The 20,235-nt window shown below is 47.3% G+C and overlaps 2 protein-coding genes across 2 annotated transcripts in view; both read right to left on the minus strand.

Moving 5' to 3' along the window:
- LOC143955498 (uncharacterized) overlaps positions 1-20,235 on the minus strand; it is a 97,726-nt gene that overhangs the window by 33,016 nt on the left and 44,475 nt on the right. The window lies entirely within an intron of this gene.
- Positions 1,117-17,617, minus strand: LOC143955694 (uncharacterized). Its single transcript, XM_077465806.1, has 7 exons — positions 17,472-17,617; positions 13,206-13,314; positions 13,001-13,089; positions 12,699-12,920; positions 12,380-12,436; positions 11,368-11,512; positions 1,117-7,042 (listed from the first exon to the last, which is right to left on the minus strand). Exons 2-7 carry the CDS (start codon positions 13,237-13,239, stop codon positions 5,790-5,792), a joined length of 1,800 nt encoding a protein of 599 aa, XP_077321932.1. The 5' UTR covers positions 13,240-13,314; positions 17,472-17,617; the 3' UTR covers positions 1,117-5,789.

Genomic DNA, 20,235 nt, shown 5'->3' on the forward strand with positions numbered 1-20,235 from the left:
ATTCTCCGACAGCTCTCCTCCCACCATCCACACTACATTCTCCAACAGATCTCCTCCACCATCCACACTACATTCTCCGACAGATCTCCTCCAACATCCACACTACATTCTCCGACAGATCTCCTCCCACCATCCACACTACATTCTCCGACAGCTCTCCTCCCACCATCCACACTACATTCTCCGACAGCTCTCCCCCCACCATCCACACTACATTCTCCGACAGATCTCCTCCCACCATCCACACTACATTCTCCGACAGCTCTCCTCCACCATCCACACTACATTCTCCGACAGATCTCCCCCCACCATCCACACTACATTCTCCGACAGCTCTCATCCACCATCCACACTACATTCTCCGACAGATCTCCTCCACCATCCACACTACATTCTCCGACAGATCTCCTCCACCATCCACACTACATTCTCCGACAGATCTCCTCCACCATCCACACTACATTCTCCGACAGATCTCCTCCACCATCCACACTACATTCTCCGACAGATCTCCTCCACCATCCACACTACATTCTCCGACAGATCTCCTCCACCATCCAGACTACATTCTCCAACAGATCTCCTCCCACCATCCACACTACATTCTCCGACAGCTCTCCTCCACCCTCCACACTACATTCTCCAACAGATCTCCTCTACCATCCACACTACATTCTCTGACAGATCTCCTCCCACCATCCACACTACATTCTCCGACAGATCTCCTCCACCATCCACACTACATTCTCCGACAGATCTCCTCCACCATCCACACTACATTCTCCGACAGATCTCCTCCACCATCCACACTACATTCCCTGACAGATCTCCTCCCCCATCCACACTACATTCTCCGACAGATCTCCTCCACCATCCACACTACATTCCCTGACAGATCTCCTCCACCATCCACACTACATTCTCCGACAGATCTCCTCCACCATCCACACTACATTCCCTGACAGATCTCCTCCCAGCATCCACACTGCTTTCTCCACAAGCCAAGCTACATTCTTTGGGAGCTCACTAATAAAAACACTCATGGGTGAGTCTTTATGAACAGAGCACATTCCATTCATCTAAGAATTATGATCATTTGTAAAAAAAAATAAAAAAGAGGATGCAGAATTCGATGTTGTAAGTGTAGAGCTTTCTTGTTTATTTAACAAAATTAAAATAAGTCAATCCCACAGAATGAAGAAAATTTCGACTCAAAATCACATCTTATATAAATGTAGTTAAAAATAATACATTTAATAATAACTTGGTTCTCTGTGTATGGCAAACTTTGGCCATGTATTACTACAGTAGATGGCTCTGCTCCCAACTTGATCCCCTCCATATATTCTGTGCTCCACTGCCCCTCCTGGCCACCCGGGGCCATCATGGCGGCTGTCAGCGGTAGAAGAAGCTCTGTGCTTAATTAGCTTCAGTGGAGTTCAGAGGTGACATTAAGGCTCTAATAGACCAGGGGTCTCTAAACTTGCTAAGCATATGGCCAGATTGCGGTCCTTCTGTGGGGGGTCAGTGCGAGTAGACAACACCAGAGGCTTGGTTATCGGTGGGAGAAAATTTACATAGTGCCTGTGGTCAGGAGGAGGAGTAGTAGTGCTCCATCATTGGTATCGGTTGGAAGAATGTTGCCAATTGTAGGTATCAGTGGGGGGGGGGGGGGGGGAATAGTGCCTCATCTGTATCATTGTGAGGAATAATGTCCTATCCCTGATGTCAGTGGAAGGAATAACATGCCATTGTTGGTGTCAGTGGAAGGAATAACATGCCATTGTTGGTGTCAGTGGAAGGAATGGTGCCCCATCACTGATGTCAGTGGAAGGAATAGTCATCTATTGTTGGCATCAGTGTAAGGAATAGTGCCCCGTTGTTGGTGCCAGGGGAAGGAATTGTGCCTCATCATTGGTGTCAGTGGAGGCAATGGTGCCTCATCATTGGTGTCAATGGAAAAAATGGTTCTCCATCATTGGTATCAGTGGAAGGAATTGTGTCTCATCCGTGTCAGTGGAAGGAATAGTGATCAATTGTGGGTGTCAGTGGAAGGAATGGTGCTCCATCGTTGGTGTCAGTGGAAGGAATGGTGCCTCTTTATTGCTGTCAGCGGAAGGAATGGTACCCCATTATTGGTATCAGTGGAAGGAATGGTACCCCATCGTTGGTGTCAGTGGAAGGAATGGTGCCCAATTGTTGGTGTCAGTGGAAGGAATGGTACCCCATCATTGGTATCAGTGGAAGGAATGGTGCCTCTTCATTGGTGTCAGCGGAAGAAATGGTGCCTCTTCATTGGTGTCATTGGAGGGAATAGTTTTCCATGTTTGCTATCAGTGGAAGGAATGGTGACCCATCATTGGTACCAGTGGAAGTAATGTTGCCTCTTCATTGGTATCAGTCAAAAGAATGGTGCCTCTTCGTTGGTATCAGTGGGAGGAATGGTACCCCATCATTGGTATCAGTGGGAGGAATGGTACCCCATCATTGGTATCAGTGTGAGAGGAATGGTGCCTCTTTATTGGTGTAAGTCAAAGGAATGGTGCCTCTTCATTGGTGTCAGTGGAAGGAATGGTGCCTCTTCATTGGTGTCAGCGGAAGAAATGGTGCCTCTTCATTGGTGTCATTGGAGGGAATAGTTTCCCATGTTTGCTATCAGTGGAAGGAATGGTGACCCATCATTGGTAACAGTGGAAGTAATGTTGCCTCTTCATTGGTATCAGTCAAAAGAATGGTGCCTCTTCGTTGGTATCAGTGGAAGGAATGGTGCCTCTTCATTGGTATCAGTCAAAAGAATGGTGCCTCTTCATTGGTATCAGTCGAAGGAATGGTGCCTCTTCGTTGGTGGAAGTCGAAGGAAGGGTGCCTCTTCATTGGTGTAAGTCGAAGGAAGGGTGCCTCTTCATTGGTGTAAGTCGAAGGAAGGGTGCCTCTTTATTGGTATCAGTGGAAGGAATGGTGCCTCTTCATTGGTGTAAATCGAAGGAATAGCGCCCCACCATGGGTGTCATTGGAGGGAATGGTTTCCCATGGTTGCTATCAGTGGCAGAAATATTGCCCCAAGGACCTCATAAAGGAAAGCAAAGGGCCGCATCTGACCTGAGGAGTACAGTTTGGAGACCACTGTAATGGACCCTTAATGTCTCCTTAAAAGAGAACCTGTCACCTGCCCTACGTCATCACATATGGAGCTTACCAGCCCTCTGCCGATAGCAATTCATTTTACAATATGACAAAACTAAAACCCTTACAAAACATGAAGTAGAATAATCAGAAAAATATCCCAAAATTTTTGAAAGTCCCCATGCCCCCCCACATACTTGCCCCAATGAATGAAAACATGCACCTTAAGGGCGCCCACGTATGACAATTGCGCCATGCGTTGTAGGTACGGTTGAACACACGAGTGAAAGTAATAATTCAAGGCTCATCATTCACCGTTATCCGTCACCAATGGACAACTTTGGGGTGGGCAGGAGGGGGGCGGCTGCCCTGGGGGACTGTGGTTTCATGTGAGGTGGGAGGGCACCACGAGGCGTTTGTGGGGAGGGGATTTGTGTTGGAAGGAGGAATTTAGGGGGTAAGAATTGTTTTAGGAGGGGCAATTTTGGCGGGGGGGGGGGGTGATTTGTGTTGGGAGGGGGGGAAGAGGATTTGTGCTAGGTGGGGAAATTTGGGGGGGGGGCTACAAAAGCAGGCTGTGTCTACATTATAAATTAAGCATTTCCCACCAGGGTCAGGATAAGGGGTGGGCAGGAGGGGCGGCTGCCCCCCAGGCACTGTGTTATCATGTGAGGTGGGAGGGCATCACAAGGAAATTGGGGGAGGAGATTTGTGTTGGAAGGGGGAATTTAGGAGGTGGCAGGGGGTAAGAATTGTTTTAGGAGGGGAAGTTTGGGGGGGGGATAATATGTGTTGGGGGAAGAGGATATTTGCTAGGAGAGGATTTTTTTGGAGGGGATTTGTGCTAGGATAGAGGATTATTTTAGGAAATTTAGGGGGGTGATTGGTGTTGGGAGGGGGGGGAGAGTATTTGTGGTAGGCGAGGATTTTTTTTTGGGGGGGGGGGATTTGTGCTAGGATAGAGGATTGTACTAGGAGAGGAAATTTGGGGGGGGGGTATTTGTGTTGAGGGGGGATGGGGAAGATTTGTGCTAGGAGGGGGGATTTGGGAGGGTTATGCTACAAATGCAGGCCATCTCTACATTATAAATTAAAAACATTTCCCACCAGGGCCAGGGCAAGCGGTGGGCAGGAGGAGCGGCTGCCCCCCGGGCACTGCGGTATCATGGGAGGTGGGGGGACATAACAAGGAAATTGGGGGAGGGGATTTGTGTTGGAAGGGGGAATTTAGGAGGTGGCAGGGGGTAAGAATTGTTTTAGGAGGGGAAATTTGGGGGGGGATTTGTGTTAGGAGGGGGGGAAGAGGATGTCTTCCCCCCACGAGGAATTTGTGGGGGAGGGGATTTGTGTTGGAAGGGGGAATTTAGGGGGTAAGAATTGTTTTAGGAATTTGGGTGGGGGCCGATTTGTGTTGGGAAGGGGGATGGGGGAAGAGGATTTGTGGTAGGAGAGGATTTTTGGGGGGAGGGGGGATTTGTGCTAAGATCGAGGAATGGGGGAGGGGAATTTGTGCTGGGAAAGGGGATTTGCAGTGGGGGGGGGGTGGATTTGTGCTCCGAGGGGACACTTGAGGGTCTAAAAGGGCAGGGGGGAGTTATTTTTGGGGCAGGATTTGTGATGGGGAGAGAGAGGATTTAAATGGGGGGATGGGAGCAAAGATTTGCACTGGGAGTGGGGGGATTTCAGCAGGGGGGCAGATTTGTACTGGTAGAAGGGGGGATTTATGCTTAGGGGCAGTGCCGGGTCAAGGTCATCAACAGCCCCCACCCCAGCCCAAGATGCGGGAGCATTATGTGTCAGCAAAAATCTCCTTCCCCTCAGAAAAATGAAGAGCTAATCTGCTAGTACAAATCCACCCCCCTGCTAAAATACTCCCTCCCAGCACAAATCTGTGCCCCCCCATTCCCCCCAGTTTAAATCCCCATATGCCCCATCACAAATCCTTCCCCAAAAATAACCGCCTCCTAGCCCCTCAAATTTCCCCTCCAAACACAAATCTTTCCCCCCTCCCAGCACAAATCCCTCCCCAAAGAAAATCCCCTCCTAGATCAAATACCCCCAATCATCCGTACTATTAAAACCCCCCCCAAAAGAAAACAATTCCCCCCTGCACAAATCCCATCCCCCTCTACCTGATTACCTTTTGTAGCTCAAGCCCCCCCAAATCCCCCCTTCCAACACAAATCACCCCCCTCAAAATTTCCTCTCCCAAGACAATTCTTACCTCCACCCACCCCCATAAATTACCCCTTTCAACACAAATCCCTTCCCCTCAATCTCCCCATGGTGCCCCCCCTGACATGATACCACAGTGCCCGGGTCTGCCCTCCCTGCCCACCTCTTTTCCCGGTCCTGCTTAAGCGCTCAAGTTTTTTTGGGGGGGGATTTTTGCTGACACATAAAGCTCATAAATCTTGGGGGGGGGCGCAGGTTGGCATGTTCACCCCTTGGCTCTAGATGACCTTGTCCTGGCACAGTTTCCCACACCCTGTGCATGAGAAACGACGCTCGCCTCTCAGGGTTTTATGGTGATTACCAATGGTTTCCTATGCGAATAATACCTTTCCCGCACTCTGTACTCGGGGCGTTTTATCCACGTGAACCCCTCTGGTGTGCAAGAAGTGATCTTTTTCCTCTTTCAAACATTTCCCGCACTGTGAACGTGATCAAGCACACGCCTCCGTGTGACATCTCTGGTGTTCAGCTAGACTTTCTTTCTCAGGGAAACTTTTCCCGCACTCTGAACACGAATGAGAACACTTGTGGCCTTTCTGGTGTTTGATAAGGTTCGTATTCCGAGTGAAGCATTTCCCGCACTCTGAACACGAATAAGGGCGCTCCCCGGTGTGAATCCTCTGGTGTGTGATGAGTTCGTTTTTGTGCTTGAAACTTTTCCCGCACTGTGAACACGGGTACGGGCGCTCACCTGTGTGAACTTTCTGGTGTTGATTTAGGTTTCCTTTCTTAGGGAAACACTTCCCGCACTCTGGACACGAATAAGGACGTTCGCCCGTGTGAATTCTCTGGTGGGTATGAAGGCTTCCTTTCTGGGTGAAACTTTTCCCGCACTCTTCGCACGAATAAGGACGCTCCCCCGTGTGGCTTCTCTGGTGCACGCGCAGGTGCTTTATCGCCCCGAAACTTTTCCCGCACTCCGAACACGAAAAGGGGCGCTCGTCGGTGTGAGTCCTTTGGTGTCTGAGAAGGCCCTCTTTCTGACTGAAACTTTTCCCGCACTCCGAACATGAAAAAGGACGCTCGCCCGTGTGAATTCTCTGGTGCCTGATAAGTCTCCCCTTTTCGGAGAAACCTTTCCCGCACTCTGAACACGAGTAAGGGCGGTCGCCTGTGTGACTTCTCTGGTGTATAAGAAAGTGTTGTTTCTGAGTGAAACATTTCCCGCACTCCGAACATGAATAGGGACGCTCACCCGTGTGAATTCTCTGGTGTATAAGAAGGTGTCCTATACCTGTGAAACATTTCCCGCACTGTGAACAGCTTTTATGCTGTTTCGGTAATGCTGTGTTATTAGGGTGATACTTATCGCAATCTAAACATGACAATGAAGGCCCTCCTGTGTGACCTCCATCAAGTAAAGAAGACTCCATGGGATTGGTTGGATGTGTTGATTGATCCGCACCGTGAGAAGTCATAGTACGGGAACGTTTAGAAGATCCCTCAGGATTAGAAGGATCCATTGATCTTAGATGGACATCTGAAGTCATAGTACGGGAACGTTTAGAAGATCCCTCAGGATTAGAAGGATCCATTGATCCCTCCAGATGATAAGGTCTGTGATGTGCGGTTGGAGTAACGGGATCTTCTCCTGGAGAACATTGTGTGAGGTCATCATCTTCTGCCTTCAAATCTGGAGATAAAATTGGATCTCCCTCCGAGGAATTCAGAACAAAGCGTCCATCTGTAAGAAAACAATTTTTCAAAAATTAAAACAATTTTTCAAGTCTTACATTCAGGAGTCATATATGTTGGTCCGGCACTAAGACGTCTCTCGGAGCTCCAGCATGGAAATTGGGGGGGAATCGTTACACCAAACTATGAATACCAACCAGATTAAGGATACAATACACCCAAACCACACCAAGTAACTGGATTTGTGCATTGATGACCACGGAAGAGCTAAGTGTTCAGTCTGAAGGTTATTTATTATGGAACTTCCATATTCCAATAAGTCCCCTGAACTTGGACCCCCACAACCACAGGGCCAGGGTTGTGGGGAAGAGGCCCTTGTCCTCATCAACATTGGGGAAAGGTACTTTGGCAGGGAGGATGAGGGGTGGTCTGGTTGCCATGTTGAGGGCATGTGGCCTGCTATGGTTCAGGTACAGAACTCCCCCCCCCACTCCCCTGGCCAGTCAGGCGGCATTCTTGGATAAAGGATCTGGTATGGATGACATTGAAACTGTGAGAATGGAGATGGGCCTTCCTCCACCGGATACTAGGTACATTGATGACACTGGAACTGTGAGAATGGAGATGGGCCTCCCTCCACCGGATACTGGGTACATTGATGACTCTGGAACTGAGAATGAAGATGGATCTTCCTCCACCGGATACTGGGTACATTGATGACACTGGAACTGTGAGAATGGAGATGGGCCTCCCTCCACCGAATACTAGGTACATTGATGACACTGGAACTGTGAGAATGGAGATGGGCCTCCCTCCACCGGATACTAGGTACATTGATGACACTGGAACCGTGAGAATGGAGATGGGCCTTCCTCCACCAGATACTAGGTACATTGATGACATTGGAATTGTGAGAATGAAGATGGATCTTCCTCCACCGGATACTAGGTACATTGATGACACTGGAACTGTGAGAATGAAGATGGATCTTCCTCCACCGGATACTAGGTACATTGATGACACTGGAACTGTGAGAATGATGATGGATCTTCCTCCACCGGATACTAGGTACATTGATGACACTGGAACTGTGAGAATGGAGATGGGCCTTCTTCCACCAGATACTAGGTACATTGATGACACTGGAACCGTGAGAATGGAGATGGGCCTCCCTCCACCGGATACTAGGTACATTGATGACACTGGAACTGTGAGAATGGAGATGGGCCTTCCTCCACCAGATACTAGGTACATTGATGACACTGGAACCGTGAGAATGGAGATGGGCCTCCCTCCACCGGATACTAGGTACATTGATGACACTGGAACTGTGAGAATGGAGATGGGCCTCCCTCCACCGGATACTAGGTACATTGATGACACTGGAACTGTGAGAATGGAGATGGGCCTCCCTCCACCGGATACTAGGTACATTGATGACACTGGAACTGTGAGAATGGAGATGGGCCTCCCTCCACCAGATACTAGGTACATTGATGACACTGGAACTGAGAATGATGATGGATCTTCCTCCACCAGATACTAGGTACATTGATGATACTGTAACGGTGAGAATGGAGATGGGCCTCTCTCCACCAGATACTGGGTACATTGATGACACTGGAACTGTGAGAATGGAGATGGATCTTCCTCCACCAGATACTAGGTACATTGATGACACTGGAACCGTGAGAATGGAGATGGGCCTCCCTCCACCGGATACTAGGTACATTGATGACACTGGAACCGTGAGAATGGAGATGGGCCTCCCTCCACCAGATACTAGGTACATTGATGACACTGGAACCGTGAGAATGGAGATGGGCCTCCCTCCACCGGATACTAGGTACATTGATGACACTGGAACCGTGAGAATGGAGATGGGCCTCCCTCCACCGGATACTAGGTACATTGATGACACTGGAACCGTGAGAATGGAGATGGGCCTCCCTCCACCAGATACTAGGTACATTGATGACACTGGAACCGTGAGAATGGAGATGGGCCTCCCTCCACCAGATACTAGGTACATTGATGACATTGGAATTGTGAGAATGGAGATGGATCTTCCCACCCCGGGTACTAGGTACATTGATGACATTGGAACAATGAGAATGGAGATGGGCCTCCCTCCACCGGATACTAGGTACATTGATGACACTGGAACCGTGAGAATGATGATGGATCTTCCTCCACCAGATACTAGGTACATTGATGACACTGGAACTGTGAGAATGATGATGGATCTTCCTCCACCAGATACTAGGTACATTGATGACTCTGGAACCGTGAGAATGGAGATGGGCCTCCCTCCACCAGATACTAGGTACATTGATGACACTGGAACGGTGAGAATGGAGATGGATCTTCCCACCCCGGGTACTAGGTACATTGATGACATTGGAACAATGAGGATGGAGATGGGCCTCCCTCCACCAGATACTAGGTACATTGATGACACTGGAACCATGAGAATGATGATGGATCTTCCTCCACCAGATACTAGGTACATTGATGACAATGGAACTGGGGTTGTGGGGAAGAGGCCCTTGTCCTCATCAACATTGGGGAAAGGTACTTTGGCAGGGAGGATGAGGGGTGGTCTGGTTGCCATGTTGAGGGCATGTGGCCTGCTATGGTTCAGGTACAGAACTCCCCCCCCCCCCACTCCCCTGGCCAGTCAGGCTGCATTCTTGGATAAAGGATCTGGTATGGATGACATTGAAACTGTGAGAATGGAGATGGGCCTTCCTCCACCGGATACTGGGTACATTGATGACATTGGAACTGTGAGAATGATGGTGGATCTTCCTCCACCAGATACTAGGTACATTGATGACACTGGAACTGTGAGAATGGAGATGGGCCTCCCTCCACCGGATACTGGGTACATTGATGACATTGGAACTGTGAGAATGATGGTGGATCTTCCTCCACCAGATACTAGGTACATTGATGACACTGGAACTGTGAGGATGGAGATGGGCCTTCCTCCACCAGATACTAGGTACATTGATGACACTGGAACTGTGAGAATGAAGATGGGCCTCCCTCCACCAGATACTGGGTACATTGATGACACTGGAACTGTGAGAATGGAGATGGGCCTCCCTCCACCAGATACTAGGTACATTGATGACACTGGAACTGTGAGAATGGAGATGGGCCTCCCTCCACCAGATACTAGGTACATTGATGACACTGTAACTGTGAGAATGGAGATGAGCCTCCCTCCACCAGATACTAGGTACATTGATGACACTGTAACTGTGAGAATGGAGATGAGCCTCCCTCCACCAGATACTAGGTACATTGATGACACTGGAACCGTGAGAATGATGATGGATCTTCCTCCACCAGATACTATTTACTAGATAGAAGAGGTCTTCCAGGATGGCTACTGACATCACTAGAGAGTGGCACGTAATATTTAGATTTTTACAATGTAACTGTGAGAATAGAGATGGGTCTTCCCCATCCTATGGAAACACGAGAACATACTGAAGAACATGGGATGGCCCACTCATAAGGTGTACAGCAGGTACTAGATATAGGAGGTCTTCAAGGATGGTTGCTGACATCACTAAAGAGCCGCACATAATATTTCGATTTGTACATTGTAACTGTGAGAATGGAGATGGGTCTTTCTCATCCTATGGAAACATCACAACATACTGAAGAACATTGGATGGACCACTCATATGGTGTACAGCAGGTACTAGATATAGGAGATCTTCAAAGATGGCTACTGACATCACTAAAGATTGGCACGTAATATTTCGATTTGTACATTGATGACTTTGTAACTAAGAATGAAGATAGACCTTCCTCCACCTCATCTCCTGGAAATATGACAACATACCGAAGAACATGGGATGGACCACTCATATGGTGTACAGTAGGTACTAGATACAGGAGGTCTTCAAGAATGGTTACTGCCACACATAATATTCAGTGTATGATTAAATAATTTAAAAAAAGGTTTATTTCTGTATATGAAAAGGATTCTTTTTTTTTTGGTAAGAGCTGTGAAAATGTTTAATAGTCTTCCAAAGGAACTTCGTCTACTGGACTTAGTAAATTACTTTTAAAAATATGACTGGATGGGTTTGTAAATACAAATGTACAGGACTAGCAATATTTCCTGGAAAAGCCATGAAGAATTTTGACTCTGGGAGCTATAAGATTGTCTTTTAGATCAAGAAATAAAATCTATCGTCCTAGCTGAGCCAAGTTCTATGCATTTTCTCACCTTCATTTGGACCTGCTGTAGGTTTGGGTTTGCTTTTTGATTTTTCCCTTTGGAGTGAACACTCTCGATCTACATCTCTTTCAACCTTTGAACTTTTTCAACTTTTGGCGCTTATTACTTACTTTTGTCAATAAAAAAAGAAGTTCCCTCCCGTTTCCGTTCCATAATCATCTCATCCTCCTCCATAAATGGTTCATCTCCGCTCACCAACGTCTCTTCTTCTTCTTCCTCTTTGATCTCAACTTTGATGTATTTCAGTTCTTCATCCTAAACCCCCAAAGATGATAAAGCTTTTAAAAACATTTTAAAGGGGTAAGAAAAAGGGCTGAGGACCCCCCTAAAAGATCCAAAACTAGACCTTTAATTTGAGCACACAGCCTGGGTGGTCATAAAAGGGGATGGGCAGTGGGGGGGGACAAGAGTGACCCATCCATACAAGGTAATATGCTCCAACATGGGGGAGAACATGGGGGATGCCATACTGGCAAAGCACCTTGTCCCCACGCTGATAAAGGCAACAAGGGCCTCTTCCCTACAACCCTGGCCAGTGGTTGTGGGGGTCTTATTGGAATTTCAAATACCTCATTAATATTAAGAGGGCCCCAAGATACCACCCCCCCCCCCCTTTCCCATGTGAATGAGTAGAGGTACTTAGTACCCCTACACATTCACAAAACAAAAAACCTGGAAATGAAGACACACAAACGTTTCACAAGGATATAAGGGAACGGGTGGGTATAGTGATGACTATAGTGGTGATAAGGATATAAGGGAATGGGTGGGTATAGTGATGACTATAGTGGTTATAGTGATGACATCATTGCCCAAATATGGCCAATGGCCATATTTGGGCAATGATGTCCCTGCTACACCTGCGTCTTTGCTTTGCTGGCAGGGAATCCTGGTGATGTCAGTGGTTGCCAGGGACACAGTAGGCGCAAGCACCCGCTGCTCCCTTAGGAACCAGTGTCAGCAGGAAGGTGTCATGTATAGAAGTGGTGGAAATACCACATCTATATACGATGCTCGGTTCTCGAGCAGGAACATACATGTGTTTATCGGCACATCCCAATGTATGATCTTCCTGTGTGAAATACCAAGAACACGGAAGACCCCCTTATCCACTTCACTCACCAACGTCTCTTCTTCTTCTTCTTTCACCTCAACTTTGATGTCCTTCAGTTCTTCCCACTAAATCCCAAAGATGACAAAATACATTTGTAATAAAGAACAAGAAGAGATTACATAGATGTGATATGGCGAACCTTGGCACTCCAGATGTTTTGGAACTACATTTCCAATGATGCTCAACTAGACTGCAGAGTGCATGAGTATCATGGGAAATGTAGTTCCACAACATCTGGGGTGCCAAGGTTCGCCATCACTGACCTAGAAGAACATTTTCTCAAGGTTTAGAATACATTTTGAGGTCTACAAACTCCATCCCGTCTACCTGATCATGGTGAGGGATGGTGTGATCTTCCTGTGTGGAATCCCAGGAATACAGAGGACGGGGACATCTCTCTGGTGGGTTTCTGTTAGTAGACGGATTCATCATATTATCTTTGTAGAGATCCTGGTGTCCTTCAGAAATCTCCTTTATTACTCCATACTCCTCATCCTCATCTTTATACTCTTCTTTAACAACAATATTATCATCCCCGAGGTCTCCACTCTAAATATATAATAAGACATTCATTGTAACACATATGCTTGCATAAAAATCATAACTATCAGTGATTGTTCCTCATCTACCTGATGATGGTGGGGGATGGTGTCACCTTCCTGTGTGGAGTACAGAGGACGGGGACATCTCTCTGGTGGGTTCCCATTACTGGATCCATCTGTAGGAAACACACACACTGACTGAATACATTGTTTCTATGTGTTTATCAGATGATGGGGGATCTAGGTGGAGCCTCCGTACTGCTCTCTCCTTTACAATAAAGTCTCCTCTTACCCGGTGATGTGAGGGGCGGCTGATTCTCCATCATGACGTCCTTGTAGAGATCCTTGTGTCCTTCTAAAGATGGATCGTGGGATTGGCAGCAACTGGTATCCAACTGAAACTGAGAAGCAAGTCACCAGGTTCAGGTCATGACATACTAGTGTACAGGCAACAATAGAACTCACTCTAGAATGGTCAATTCTAGGGCTCGCCAGGACACCTGGGCAAGTCTGGTGATACAGAGTATCTAAAGCAAAAGTAGCATCTGTGCACACAGGGACATAAATCGGTAGCACTTAGACCTCTCTGAAACTAAAAGGATGCCCAAAAATGTATTTTTGTTAAAGGAAAGATAGCTAAGTGTACAACCAAGGCTTCAGACATAGCGTGAAAAAGTTCACAAACAGAGAACAATAAAAAATCTGAAATATCAGAATCTAAGGTTCTAGATTACAGAAAGTCAGATTGGGAGAATTCCTCAAAGGAAGTCAAAGCTAACAGGATAACAGATAGGTGTAGCACTGGTAAAGTCCCAGGAGAGCGAGGCTCAGGCCTAGTCTCCTGAGAGCATGACACTGGCATAGTCTACAGGGAGCATGGCACTGGTATAATTTACAGGTAGCATGACACTGCCATAGTCTACGGAGAGCGTGAAACTGCCATGGTCTACGGAGAGCGTGACACTGCCATGGTCTACGGAGAGCGTGACACTGCCATGGTCTACGGGGAGAGTGACACTGCCATGGTCTACGGGGAGCGTGACACTGCCATGGTCTACGGGGAGCGTGACACTGCCATGGTCTACGGGGAGCGTGACACTGCCATGGTCTACGGGGAGCGTGACACTGCCATGTTCTACGGGGAGCGTGACACTGCCATGGTCTACGTGGAGCGTGACACTGCCATGGTCTACGGGGAGCGTGACACTGCCATGGTCTACGGGGAGCGTGACACTGCCATGGTCTACGGGGAGCGTGACACTGCCATGGTCTACGGGGAGCGTGACACTGCCATGGTCTACGGGGAGCGCGACACTGCCATGGTCTACGGGGAGCGCGACACTGCCATGGTCTACGGGGAGCGCGACACTGCCATGGTCTACGGGGAGCGCGACACTGCCATGGTCTACGGGGAGCGCGACACTGCCATGGTCTACGGGGAGCGCGACACTGCCATGGTCTACGGGGAGCGCGACACTGCCATGGTCTACGGGGAGCGCGACACTGCCATGGTCTACGGGGAGCGCGACACTGCCATGGTCTACGGGGAGCGCGACACTGCCATGGTCTACGGGGAGCGCGACACTGCCATGGTCTACGGGGAGCGCGACACTGCCATGGTCTACGGAGAGCGCGACACTGCCATGGTCTACGGAGAGCGCGACACTGCCATGGTCTACGGAGAGCGCGTCACTGCCATGGTCTACGGGGAGAGTGACACTGCCATGGTCTACGGGGAGCGTGACACTGCCATGGTCTACGGGGAGCGTGACACTGCCATGGTCTACGGGGAGCGTGACACTGCCATGGTCTACGGGGAGCGTGACACTGCCATGGTCTACGGGGAGCGTGACACTGCCATGGTCTACGGGGAGCGTGACACTGCCATGGTCTACGGGGAGCGTGACACTGCCATGGTCTACGGGGAGCGTGACACTGCCATGGTCTACGGGGAGCGTGACACTGCCATGGTCTACGGGGAGCGTGACACTGCCATGGTCTACGGGGAGCGCGACACTGCCATGGTCTACGGGGAGCGCGACACTGCCATGGTCTACGGGGAGCGCGACACTGCCATGGTCTACGGGGAGCGCGACACTGCCATGGTCTACGGGGAGCGTGACACTGCCATAGGCTATGGTGAGCGTGACACTGCCATGGTCTACGGAAAGCATGACACTGCCATGGTCTATGGAAAGCGTGACACTGCCATGGTCTACGGAAAGCGTGACACTGCCATGGTCTATGGAAAGCTTGACAATGCCATGGTCTACGGAAAGCGTGACAATGCCATGCTTTACAGGGAACGTGACACTGCCATAGTCTAGTCTATGGAGAGACTGACACTGTCATAGTCTACAGGGAGCGTGACACTGCCATAGCCTATAGGGAGCGTGACACCGCCGAAGAATGTGACAGAGTTATAATCTTGGGTCCAGACACAACAAAACTATGAACAAAAAAACAGGATTGTTAATTTGCCAGTAAAATCTATTTCTTGGAGTATAGGACACAGGATTTGTAGTCATTACCACTGAGTTATATATATAGGCTGCAGGAACATCTCCCGATATTAAACCCCAGGTAAAAACTCTCAAAGAGCTAGACAGTGGAAAGGAGGACATAAGAAAGGAAGGACAATGTCCTGGTTGAGATGGAAAGAAGAGACCACCTCTGGGAGGAAGGATACTTTAGCCTCGTTCTTCACCAACACTCAGAAGTTCTCCTTACAGGACAAGACTGCTAACTCAGAGACCTTCTATGCAAAGGTGGTAGAAACAAGAAAGGCCACCTTGCAAGTGAGGTTAGATAAAGGAATATTGTAACATGTTCAAAAGGAGGCTTCTGAAGAACCACAAGAACCAGATTAAAGTTCCAAGGGGGCACAGAAAAACATACAGGGGAAGATATTTAGGTGACACCCTGAACAAAGGCCTTAACTAGAGAGCGAGAGAACAAAGGTCACTGAAAAAGAATAGCCTAGGCCAAGATTTGCCCTTCGATGGTACTCAAGGCCAAATTCTGACCCAGACAAGACTGGAGAAAAAACTGAATGTGTCCCACAGGCCATCTAGGATGAACACTCCTCAACTTGTACCAAATAAGCAGGCCTTCCAAGTATGATGGTAGACTTCAGAAGATGTTGATTTCCTATCCTCTAATGCTGCGTACACACAATTTTCCATCCGACTAGGTTTGACGGGATCAGTCCGTACGACAATCCGATCGTGTGTGGGCTAATCCGATTGTTTTTCGTTATCAAAATCCGACAGACCTAGAAATAGAACATGTTTCAAATCTGACCGGCGGACTCAATACCTATCGGGAAAACCGTTTTTCTGTATGCTGGTCTGATGGACCAAATACGACGCAAGGGAAGCTATTGGCTACTGGCTATTGAACTTCCTTTTTTAGTCCTGTCTTACGTCATCACGTTCAAAATAAATGGACTTTCAAACGGACTTAGTCTGTTCATGTGTGGGCAAGTCCGTTTGTTTGGAAAGTCCGTCGGAACTCCACTGAAAAGTCCATCGGACCTAGTCTTCTGGAAAGTTTGGTTGTGTGTACGCGGCATTAGAGTATAGGGATGACTGACTCAGATAGACCCTGCATCTCAAGACTGTGGCTATAAACCAGAGGCTCTCGATGGACAGTTGGATAAATGGTTCTATATTTAGGATGTATCCGGTCTATAAACCAGAGGCTCTGGATGGACAGTTGGATAAATGGTTCTATATTTAGGATGTATCCGGTCTATAAACAAGAGGCTCTGGATGGACAGTTGGATAAATGGCTCTATATTTAGGATGTATCCGGTCTATAAACCAGAGGCTCTGGATGGACAGTTGGATAAATGGCTCTATATTTAGGATGTATCCGGTCTATAAACCAGAGGCTCTGGATGGACAGTTGGATAAATGGCTCTATATTTAGGATGTATCCGGTCTATAAACAAGAGGCTCTGGATGGACAGTTGGATAAATGGCTCTATATTTAGGATGTATCCGGTCTATAAACCAGAGGCTCTGGATGGACAGTTGGATAAATGGCTCTATATTTAGGATGTATCCGGTCTATAAACCAGAGGCTCTGGATGGACAGTTGGATAAATGGTTCTATATTTAGGATGTATCCGGTCTATAAACCAGAGGCTCTGGATGGACAGTTGGATAAATGGCTCTATATTTAGGATGTATCCGGTCTATAAACCAGAGGTTCTGGATGGACAGTTGGATAAATGGTTCTATATTTAGGATGTATCCGGTCTATAAACCAGAGGCTCTGGATGGACAGTTGGATAAATGGCTCTATATTTAGGATGTATCCGGTCTATAAACCAGAGGTTCTGGATGGACAGTTGGATAAATGGTTCTATATTTAGGATGTATCCGGTCTATAAACCAGAGGCTCTGGATGGACAGTTGGATAAATGGTTCTATATTTAGGATGTATCTGGTCTATAAACCAGTGGCTCCGGATGGACACAGTGACTATGGAGGAAGAGGACGGACATGACGGGGGGGTTACTGGGTGTAAATATAAAATAAGATCTTATTACCTCCTCTGCTGCCAGATCCAGCAATGTCTCCTCTCTACTTCCTCCCGACCCACCTTTCGCCTGGAACTTCCTGTTTATACTCTGACATCACTTCCTGTCTGCACCTGACATCACTTCCTGGTTTTGCGTTCCACTGACAATATACGTGAGATCGCCACCTTGTGCTGAATATAAATACCGCAGTCTACATTACGTTGCATCATTTTGTTTATACACAGAAGTAAGAGGCTGGGAATTGTCATTTTGCCAGTAATACAAACATAATTTTTTTTATATTTGTAAATATCAGTGCTGCTGTAGTAGGTTGTATACATCGTACAGATGTGCACACCCACGGGCATGTTATTTAAAGGAATTTAGCATTTTAAAAGTGGAAGTCCATGCTAAAACTAAAATCCTTGCATCTATAGCCACCAACATTCTAAAACTATACTGTAAAGAAAAAAATCAATATTCTTTTCTGCAGGGGATCCAACCAGATCTCTAGCGGCGGAAGCTCCGATCCCACACTGAGTTGTCAGCCACGGCTTCGCTGTGTAGGAGGGTGCAGAGGACACATCCGCCAACGGAAGCCCATAGTAAGTCTATGGGTGACATCACTCACCATTAATTTCACAGCCGTTGTCGGATGTGTACTCAGCAGAGCTTCCACCGCTGGAGATCGGGTCGGATCGCCTTCAAAAAAGGTATATAAACTGATTTTCTTTTTCTTTACAGGGCTAGATAAGTTAGTGTTAGAATGTTGGTGGCTATATATGCAGGGACTTTAGTTTTAGCATAAACTTCCACTTTAAAAATGCAAATCATTAGACCAGGGGTTCCCTGATGTAATGGTTAGCACCCTGGGCTTTGAATCTAGTGAATTGAGTTAAAATCTCAGTAGCAACTTCTTTGGATGTTCTCCAGCTATTTCTTTAAGCAAGCTGTTGTGGGACTACAAGTCTCATGAGGCATTGCAAGATTGATAGTCACAAGCATGACTAGTAGAGACATAATGGGACTTGTAGTTCCGCAACAGCAGGAGGGCTGCAGTTTGCCTACCCCTGGTGTAATGGTTAGAATTCTAGACTTTGAATCCAGCAATCTGAGTTTAAACCTCGGTGGGGCCTTCTTTGGAGACTCACCGGTCATTTCTGCTCCATGGTGTAATTGTTAGCACTCTAGACTTTGAATCCAGCAATCTGAGTTGAAATCTCGGTGGGACCTTATTTGGAGACTCACTGGTCATTTCTGTTCCATGGTGTAATGGTTAGCACTCTGAACTTTGAATACAGCAATCTAAGTTTATATCTTGGTGGCACCTTCTTTGGTGGCTCACCGGTCATTTCTGTTCCATGGTGTAATGGTTAGCACTCTGAACTTTGAATCCAACAATCTGAGTTTAAACCTCGGTGGGGCCTTCTTTGGAGACTCACCGATCATTTCTGCTCCATGGTGTAATAGTTAGCACTCTAGACCTTGAATCCAGCAATCTGAGTTGAAATCTCGGTGGGACCTTATTTGGAGACTCAATGGTCATTTCTGTTCCATGGTGTAATAGTTAGTACTCTGGACTTTGAATACAGCAATCTAAGTTTATATCTTGGTGGAACCTTCTTTGGTAACTTACCAATCATTTCTGTTCCATGGTGGTTAGCACTCTGAATCCAGCAATCTAAGTTTATATCTTGGTGGCACCTTCTTTGGTGGCTCACCGGTCATTTCTGTTCCATGGTGTAATAGCACTCTAGACTTTGAATCCAGCAATCTGAGTTTAAACCTCGGTGGGGCCTTCTTTGGAGACTCACCGATCATTTCTTCTCCATGGTGTAATAGTTAGCACTCTAGACTTTGAATCCAACAATCTGAGTTGAAATCTCGGTGGGACCTTATTTGGAGACTCAATGGTCATTTCTGTTCCATGGTGTAATAGTTAGTACTCTGGACTTTGAATACAGCAATCTAAGTTTATATCTTGGTGGAACCTTCTTTGGTAACTTACCAATCATTTCTGTTCCATGGTGGTTAGCACTCTGAATCCAGCAATCTAAGTTTATATCTTGGTGGCACCTTCTTTGGTGGCTCACCGGTCATTTCTGCTCCATGGTGTAATAGTTAGCACTCTAGACTTTGAATCCAGCAATCTGAGTTTAAATCTCGGTGGGACCTTATTTGGAGACTCAATGGTCATTTCTGTTCCATGGTGTAATGGTTAGCACTCTGGACTTTGAATCCAACAATCCGAGTTTAAACCTTGGTGGGGCCTTCTTTGGAGACTCACCAATAATTTCTGTTCCATGGTGGTTAGCACTCTGAATACAGCAATCTAAGTTTATATCTTGGTGGCACCTTCTTTGGTGGCTCACCGGTCATTTCTGTTCCATGGTGTAATGGTTAGCACTCTGGACTTTGAATCCAACAATCTGAGTTTAAACCTCGGTGGGGCCTTCTTTGGAGACTCACCGATCATTTCTGCTCCATGGTGTAATAGTTAGCACTCTAGACTTTGAATCCAGCAATCTGAGTTGAAATCTCGGTGGGACCTTATTTGGAGACTCAATGGTCATTTCTGTTCCATGGTGTAATAGTTAGTACTCTGGACTTTGAATACAGCAATCTAAGTTTATATCTTGGTGGAACCTTCTTTGGTAACTTACCAATCATTTCTGTTCCATGGTGGTTAGCACTCTGAATCCAGCAATCTAAGTTTATATCTTGGTGGCACCTTCTTTGGTGGCTCACCGGTCATTTCTGTTCCATGGTGTAATGGTTAGCACTCTAGACT

This window comes from Lithobates pipiens, unplaced genomic scaffold (genome assembly GCF_037356315.1).
Source record: "Lithobates pipiens isolate NorthernLeopardFrog02 unplaced genomic scaffold, aLitPip1_a1.2 Scaffold_35, whole genome shotgun sequence".
Classification (NCBI taxonomy): domain Eukaryota; kingdom Metazoa; phylum Chordata; class Amphibia; order Anura; family Ranidae; genus Lithobates; species Lithobates pipiens.

Coding starts and splice junctions, on each gene's coding strand:
- LOC143955694 (XM_077465806.1), bottom strand. CDS start 13,239: ATGATGGAGAATCAGCCGCCCCTCACATCACCGG. Junction 13,090..13,205: donor GCCGCCCCTCACATCACCGG/GTAAGAGGAGAC, acceptor TGTTTCCTACAG/ATGGATCCAGTAATGGGAAC. Junction 12,921..13,000: donor CCATCCCCCACCATCATCAG/GTAGATGAGGAA, acceptor TTATATATTTAG/AGTGGAGACCTCGGGGATGA.